This window comes from Chrysochloris asiatica, unplaced genomic scaffold (assembly GCF_000296735.1).
Source record: "Chrysochloris asiatica unplaced genomic scaffold, ChrAsi1.0 scaffold00165, whole genome shotgun sequence".
Classification (NCBI taxonomy): Eukaryota; Metazoa; Chordata; class Mammalia; order Afrosoricida; family Chrysochloridae; genus Chrysochloris; species Chrysochloris asiatica.
Window position 1 is genome coordinate 2,414,868 of NW_006408683.1, and position 9,041 is coordinate 2,423,908.

At 39.3% G+C, this 9,041-nt stretch overlaps 1 protein-coding gene across 1 annotated transcript in view; it reads left to right on the plus strand.

Annotated features, from left to right (window-relative positions):
- Positions 1 to 9,041, plus strand: part of KIF28P — a 204,065-nt gene that overhangs the window by 54,738 nt on the left and 140,286 nt on the right. The window contains exon 4 of the mRNA XM_006871283.1: positions 2,914 to 3,108. Within this exon, the coding sequence (XP_006871345.1) occupies positions 2,914 to 3,108 (195 nt within the window). The remainder of the gene's footprint in view (positions 1 to 2,913; positions 3,109 to 9,041) is intronic.

Below are 9,041 nucleotides of genomic sequence, written 5' to 3' on the forward strand. Positions count from 1 at the left end.
AGATGTGATCAGGATGTGGGCTTCCCTTTTCACACTTTTATTACTTAACCCAGAGTAACTTTCACTGGTGTTGTCTGTTTTCCTGGCATATGGTAATTGGTATTGGTTTTTGCCTTTGTTTTGGTGTTTTATAGAGTGTGATTGTAGCTTGTCTATATGGCAGCAGTTGCTGACTCCTCTTGTGTAATTTATGGAGACAAAGAGTCCTCCAAAGGTCAAAGGGGGAGCATAAAGTAGCAAAATAGCACCAGCAAAATAATAATAATAATAATACAAGAGAGAAAATAAACTAAAAACAAACAAACAACAAACAACAACAACAAAAGCTAGACTGAATACTGCAGTCTATAATCACAGAAAAAGGAAAGGAGGGAGAGAAGGAAAAAAAAAAAATCTGTAGCCTAATATGAGTATGAGTTTAAGGTCCTCTCTTCAGCTTCTTGCTTTCAAAGCTGCCTGAGAGATTTCAGATGCCAGTGTTGGTTTTTATTCTATACCTCAGGCTTTAATTTAATTTTTGGCCTGTTTTGTTTTTAAATGATCTTTTCCTCTCTACAGCCCTGTCCTGCCCTTTCCTATTTAAAAAAACAAAACAAAAGACAGACAAGCAAAAAGCCTTAAGGGCCTGATCTTGGGTTGAGTATCTGTGCACATGTGTGGCAGAAGAACCCACCAGTGGTGAGGGTGGGGGGTGTTCACTCACTCAGGCTCCCCCTCTAGTCACCAGAATGGAGGTGGGCAAACAGTGGGCATTCTAATGACCCAACACACACAAAAAAAAAAAAAAAGAAAGAAAGAAAGGAAAAAGAGAAGAATATCAGAACAACAAAACTGACAAAGTCCACCTTTGCTCCAAGGTTCCCATGGCATTTTCCCATGGTGTTTCTGCTCCACTGTTAGGCTTGTCATTTGGTCTCTCAGAATATGTCAGCTCCGGGCCTCCGAGCCCAGCCCGGCAGATTCAAAAGTACGCGATTTTTTACTTCAGCTTCAAGTTTCACAATCTGTAGGCCTTCAAACCTTCAAAATATTCTTATCTCTGTCGTTCTGAGTTTTGGAACTCTGCCCTGGATCTGCTTTGCCTGGTATTCTGTGGTATTGCTGACAGTGAACTTCACTGCACCTCTACCCTAGCCACCATCAAGCCCCACCTCAGTAACAATATTTTTAAAAGAAACTTTTACCTTGCTTCAAGTATCAGTCCAAATTTTTATTTTCAGATGTCTGTATGCTTCTGTTTATGATCTGTGATTTTTTTTGGTATCCATCTTACATAAACTTTCCAAAACCCAAGTCTTTTATGGATTATTTCAAAAACAGAGCCATGGCTGATTTACAAATGATTTGCCACACAATCCACTGTCACTTGTCTACTCAACAGGATTGTTTCACATGCACTCTCAATGTTGTCATCAACCATGAATGTGGATGGGTGTTTTAATATAACCAGAGTGCAGATAATTTTTGACTCACTCTCATTGTATTGACAGATTTATCTTCAAGGTAACTAATTCAGGGTTCCATTGATTCAGATATACTCCTTTTCCCTTCCAGTATATTGTCCATTTCTGAGACCTTAGTATTAATCTCCTGAATTTCTATCTGTAGGTTTTGTATTGTTTCAAAATTTATAATTTTTTTGGTCTATCATTGTAACATTTTCCTAAATTTTTCTGGTTTTTTTTTTTTTTTTTTTTTTTTTTTTTTTTTTTTTTTTTTTTTTTTTTTTTTTTAGTTCTTCTTGATTTTCTTGATCTATGTGTCAGTTAGTTGAATGTATCTAAATATCATTATTTTGAATTCTTTCTCAGGTAGTTTCATTATCTTTTTTCCCTCAGAAACATTTTCTGGCTCTGCATCTTGGTCATTTGTTTGAGTCACTCTCTCTTGTTTCTTTGTGTGAGCTAAAATTGTCTCTGAGACATTGTGGTGTCATTGTATTTGTATTTACTTTGATTTTATGTTTGATATTCTTAGGATCTTGCCAACTGTCTTCTGGAAGCTTGTGCACCATTTTCCACCCACCATTTGTGTAGCTTAGTTTACAGTGGATTGTGGCTGATGGTATATGAGCTGGAATTGGCTCTCTTCCAGTGAGTGGTGCTGCAGAGGGTATGGTTGTGGTTTAGCTGTACAGACACCGTAGCTTTCTCCTGTCTAAAGGGGCTTGAGGAGAACACACACACAGGAAACCAAAATGGAAAAAATGAGCAGGTAAGCAATAGTGAAAACAATATAATAAAGGAGAAAAATTAACAAAAACAGTCAGCATCAAGAAAAAAATAAGATAACTAAAAAGAGAAAAGATGGACAGGAAAACAGAGTTGTATAAGACAAAAATAAGAGGAAACATAGAGAAGTGAAAAAAAAACAAAAGGAAGATGAAGAAAGGAAAAGACTTTTCTGAGGTCTTTTTGCACTGTCAGGCTGCTGTTTGTCTCTCCAAAGCTGCTAGAAAATGTTCAAGTCTGTCCAGGAGTCCATTCACCACCCGGCTCAGCTTCTCCTCCCAGTAGGTATTCAATCTTCTTCTCTAATCTTTCCTCTGATGCTCAGGGTTCCAGGTTTGTCCTCTGTGTTTGTTTCATTTGATCCCATATGTTTGTTGTAGAGGTTCTGTGTAAGTGTGTCTGCCTAGTCTGCCACTTTGCCTGAAAGATGTTAACTTTATGGTTATAAATTAGCAAGTAAATTATTCTTAGTTAATATAACTAAAGACAACGCTTTCAAAAATTTTGAGGGAGTATAAGAGCAACTTCTTATAGCAGTTGCTAAGAATAACAATTAGAGAACAAAATGAATGGTGAATTCCTGGTTTCATTTCTTACTAGGTGAAAAGGCTTACAAAACAATTAGCTTGAATGACAAAGAAAAAATGATAATAATTGATTATGAACTTTAATTTGATTACAGAGAGAGAAGAATTCTGGGAGCAAATGTGTGATCTCCATGACTTCCAGGACCACCACAACTATACAGGACCCCAAGAATCCAGAGCATGTAAAGATATTTACTTTTGACCTGGCCTATTGGTCTCACAGTGGATTCCAAAAGGATAAATATGGTGTACTTATTTCAGCTGAGCCTAACAGTAACTTTGCAAGCCAGGTAAATTACTTAAAAACGTAATTTCTGTGTGCATTAGAGCTTACATTTGAAGGAATTTAGTTTGTGGAAGGCTGTGGTCTACAATGGTTGTTGTTATTGTTAAGTGCCGTCAAGTCAATTCCAATCTATAGCGACTCTGTATAGGGTTTCCAAGGAGCAGCTGGTGAACTTGAACCGCTGACCTTGCAGTTCAAATGGCTTTGCAATGATAGGCTTATCTAAATCCATTTGGAATTTTGACATAAGTTCAGAGACCATTAAACAAGCAGTGTTTTCATGCTTAGACAATCCAGGGCAAGCCCCGGGACGGGCAGCTTTGCCCTTACGCTTACTCACACACACAAAAAGCAGGAAATTTGCCTGGGTATATCTTTAATGATTTATGGACAATGGCCATATAAGTTAAAAGTTATGGTTCTAGTGGTACAGGGGCACTGGTCATAAGTCATGTCTCAACCTCCATGTGACCAGATGGTCAAAGTCCCAGAACTAATCCTGTAAATTTTTAAAATCTGAAATTGTGTAGGCATCCCAATTATAGTTCTTTCCCTACTTCTATAGTCCCACCTGTAACAAAGATGAATTGATCTGCTGTCAGTCATAATTTTGTGATGATTTCCAACTTCTGTAATTAGCCTCAGGACTGTGGTGGCTCTGTATGATAAGCAGCAAACTGCAGTTGGCAGTTTCAGCCCACCAGGTCTCTGGGGAGGGGGGGCGTGGCACGTGCCACATGTTATGGTTTTCTGTTCCCTCAAAGATTTATAACCTTGGAAACCCTATATAGGGTCACTCTGAGTTGGAACTGACTAACGATGCTTAACAACAAAATAATTAAACTCATGGCCATGAATCAACAGATTCCATTTCCGCCTCATGCTGATGGTTTCCCTCATCCAGAGATTGTTTTTGTTTTGTCTTTGTCCTATTTACAACAGCAAAAAGGGCCTCTATAGAATATAGCATTTCTGGTCTGAAATGCCATGTTTGGTCACAAATTCCTTGAGGTTCGGTGAGTCTGTCAATGAAGTAATAATACTCCATAGATAACCACTGGACTGGGAATCATAAGATCTGCAAGTCACTGGGAGTGGGGGTAAGGTGGTGGGATGGTTGGGGACAGGGGAGGGGATTTCTGCTCCCCAAAATATGTATTTTTAAAGCCTTGGAATCTCTATACAGGGTCACTATGAATGGGAAACACTCATCAACACTTAGCAATAGAAGATATTTTAATCTGTGGTAATTTCTCCCTAGAACAAGACATAGTGGTTTTTTTTGTTGTTTTTTTTTATGAATATATAATGGCATAGTACAATGATTTTTATGCAAGCATGCTACATCATTTGCTTCCTTATGAGAATCTGGTACTTGTTTCTACTTTTTAAAATAGTGTTCAACATGAGATTCACAAATGCAACTTGTTGCTTGATCATCAGACACCCAAATCAGTTGACTTGCCATGTACTGACATACTTTGAAAAATGAATGGCAGTCAAGTTAATTATATTTTGTCTCTCTGATCTAACCAAAATTTTTGAGACACTCAGCATTTGAAAACATTTTTTAATCAAGTATTTATTATGTACCATGTACTGTTACAGCTCTTTCTTCAAAATCTGATATGAAGAGACAGACATATAAATGCATTCAAATATTACAGATTCTGTGATAGGAATTTTTATAGGTTCCAATGAATTACAAAGGGGAGGTGGTCATTTCAATCCAGGCAAAAAGTATTTCAGTTACATTTTAATAAAGACTGTGGTGCTTGGAAAAGAGCCCTGATAATGTAATGGGTTGGTAACTGTTGGGCTGCTAACCACATGGTTAACAGTTCGAGTCCACCAGGTGTTCCACAGGAGAAAAGATGAGGCTATCTGCTCTCATAAAGATTTACGGCCTCAGAAACCCTATATGGGTCGCTATGAGTCCAAATCGACTCCACAGCACATCATGGTACTTGGACTGAGTTTCATAAAAGGAGTAGTAAGACAAAGAGAGAAAAAGAACCTTGGTTACCTGTGAGACAATGTCAAACATATGCAACTGAAGTCACAGAAGAAATAAGTAAGAACAAAAAATATATGAAGCAATGATGAATGAGACTTTTCCAAATTTGATGAAAACTATTATCCCATGTCCACTACTCGTCTGTCAGTTTGTCATACCGTGGTGGCTTGCATGTTGCTGTGATTCTGGAAGCTATGACAATGGTATTTTAAATACCAGTAGGGTCACCCATGGTGGATAGGTTTTGGCTAAGCCTCCAGATTAAAACAGGCTAGGAAGAAGGGTAGATGGACTACTTTAGAATATTTAGTCATGAAAACTTTATGAATAACAGTGGAACACTGTCAGCACCAGACTAGGAAATATTAAAACATGTTGAAGACCACTAGAATATTGTCAGATATAGTATCAGAAGATGAGCCCCTCTGGTTGAAAGGCTCTCAAAATACAACTGAGGAAGAGCTGCCTCCTCAAAGTAGAGTCGACTGATGATGCAAAGGGAGTAAAGCCTTCAGGATCTTCTTTTTCTGATGGGGCACAACTCAAAATGAAGAGAAACAGCTGTAAGTATCCATTAATAATCAGAACATGGAAAGTATGAAGTATGAATCTAGGAAAATTAGAAACTGTCAAAAATGAAATGGAACACATAAACATCAATATCCTAGGCATTAATGAGCTGAAATGGATTGGTATTGGTCATTTTGAATCTGGCAATCACATGGTTTACTATGCCAAGAATGACAAACTGAAGAGGAATGGCATGACATTCATCATCAAAAAGACCATATCAAAATCTGTCTTGAAGTACAGTGAAGTCTGTGATAGGATAATATCCATCCATCATTTCTATCACCAAAGCCACATTTTCTAAGTACTGATCCTTCCTCTTTGTTTCCAACTTTTGCATTCCAATTGCCAGTAATTATCAATACCTCTGGATTGCATGTTTGATCAATTTCAGACTGAAGAAGTCAGTAGAATTCTTCAATTGAATCATCACTGTCTCTAATGGTTGGTGTATAAATTTGAATAATAGTGGTATTAACTGTTCTTCCTTGTCAGCATGTGGATACTATCCTATCACAGTGTTATACTTCAAGACAGATCTTGATCTGTTCTTTTATTATTGTTATTATTAATGTTTTATTGTGAATTATATGATAGCTTACGTTAGATTTACATTCTTCTTATTGTGTATCATTTTATTGCTATGGTTACAAACCCTCCATGCATAATCAACCAACCAAAGGGTATACCCTGCAAGCCTGACCCCTGGTCATCAGCACATAGCTGCTCTCCTTCTCTGGGTCTAGAGTCCCCAGCCTCTCCATCCCTCCATGTCATCGTCTCTGCCTCCACCTCTGGCATCACTGCTTCTCTGGGTAGGGTCCTGCACTTTCCACTCTTCTCCTTTGATGGTCCCAGGGACCTCCGCTCGTGGACTGCAAAGTAAATCACTCCCCTCCTTTTGCTACAAAAATCCACCTTTACATTTCAAACCCTCACAGTCAGTCCCGATAGCAAGTATTCACTATTGTGGCACATGAGTACTATCCCCATCTACTTTCATCAGCCCCACCAAAACAGATTGGATACTACTTAGTGGAGATTCTACCCTCCTCCATTCCCTCAGGATCTAGACTCCCCCTTTAAAGCTTGTAAGCCAGCCATTTCTTGCCTTTGTGGTACCCCTGTTTTGGGTAGCCAATGTCCAAGTAGCCCATCCCTGTCTACCCTGTGTATTGAGAGGGTGGGAATGACCCTTGCCTTAAAGATTTGTTCTCTCTTTTGAGCTACTGCATCCATAGGTGTAGGTCAAGTTCTTCAAATTGTATCACATCACTCTTTTTTTCTTCTTTTTCTTCTAGTTAGGTTCTGATCATCCAGCCATTGAAGTCAGATCAAGTGGGTATTATCTGCAAGTGTGGGTGTTCTTGTGCATATGCCCTCTCTTCCTATCAGCTGGACACTTCACTCTCCACTCTAGTCCTCTGTGGCTATGTCACTGACTCTGGGCCCAGGAGTCCCCAGGTTTTGCCATACTGATATTGTTTTTCCCTCACTTCCCCTTATCGGTGACCACATTCACCAGTCAGAGCATGTGTCTGCTCGTGTATTCCCATTGAGTCTTAGTCATGGAAGGAAGTTTGCCCTGAGGGGACCCAACCACTGCCTTGATGTCTCCTGGGCAAGCAACTTGCTTATTCTTGTAGTAGTCAGTCAGACTGCCATTATTGTTTTGTATTTTTCCTGTTGGTCTTTCTTTTAAGAAGTATCTTCTGTTCTTCTAGCTGCTCTGGGCTGGTCTACTTGTCCTTTCCAGCGGAAATTTCCCACCTCAGAAGATTCTGGATGGGGTTAAGGATTCCACCTATAGTCTTATGTAATGCAGAGGCTCCACAGGTAGCCTACTTCACTGGGCTTGTTGTAGCCCCATTTTAGGTATTCCAATGAGTTATAAGCAGAAGATAGACTTACAAGCTTTCTATGGTGATATTTCTGGCTATTCCTTTATCTCCCTCCTCAAGTGTCTATTTTATAATGGTATGCATCTTAACATTATTTCCCCCCTTTTGCCTATTCCAACCATGTCTCAATCCTTGTATCCCAGAGCCCTGTTCCAAGGTTGTGCATACATCCTTATTTACCTCTATACCACTAAGCCCAAGCAAACCTGCCTAATTTTTTTCCCATTCACCATGTTCTTCAATTCCTCTTCCCCTTCTTGTGTATTGCCCCCTCCCCAGCACCCAAACTATCCTGTGTCTATTCCCTACTCTATGCTCCACCTTCTCCTCCTTCCCGTACCCCTCTACATCCCAGTAGCCAGCAAAGAACCCCCCCCCCTTTAGTATGGGTTCTTTTTTTTAGTCTTTTACAGTAGTGGTCCTGTGCAGTATTTCTCTTTTTATGACTGACTAATTTTACTCAACACAATGTCCTCAAGGTTCAACCATGCTATATGATAGCTTACAGCTTCCTTGTTGTTCTTCAAGTTAGCATACTATTCCATTGTGTGTATGTACCACAGTTTGTTTATCCATTCTTCAGTTGATGGACACTTAGGCTGTCTCCATCTTTTTGCTATTGTAAATAGTGCTGCTATGAAGACTGCTGTGCATATATCTACTCGTGTTATGGCTTGTATTTCTTGTGGATAAATACCAAGTAGAGGAATTGCTGCATCTTAAGGTATTTCTATTTCTGAGGAAGTGCCATATTGCTTTCAAGAGAGGTTGGACCATTTTGCAATCCCACCAGCAATGTAGGAGAGTCCCAGCATCTCTACATCCTCACCAGCATTTATTGTCCTCTACTTTTTTGATTTTTTGCTGTTATTGCTGGGGTGAGATGATATCTCATTGTTGTTTTGATTTGCATCTCTCTAATGGCTAGAGTCCTGGTGTGGCGCTGTAGGTTAATGAGCCAGACTGCAAAACCGTTTGAACTACTAGCTCAGTGGTTCAAGCTCACCAGTCGCTCCTTGGAAACCCTATGCAGGGTCGCTATTGGTCGGAACCGACTCGACAACACTTCACAACAATGGCTAGTGATCATGAACATTTCTTCATATGTTTTTGGCTGCCTGGATCTCCTCCTTGGTGAAGTGACTGCTCATGTCCTGTGCCCACTTTTTAATTGGGTTATTTGTCTTTTTCTTGTAGAGGTGTTGTTTTGTCCTATAAATATTAGAAATGAGTCCCTTGTCTGATGTGTCATTTCAAAAGTTTTTTTCCCATTCTGTGGATTCCTTTTTTACTCTTTTGGTGAAGTCTTGTGATGCACATAAGTTTTTAATTATTAGTGTCCCATCACCTATTTTGCCTACTTTTGTGTAGTTTTCAAAATGTTTGGTAGTCTGTGTATTCCCAGAATTAGTGTCCTCTCGTTTGTCCCTATTTTTTCATTGATGGCTT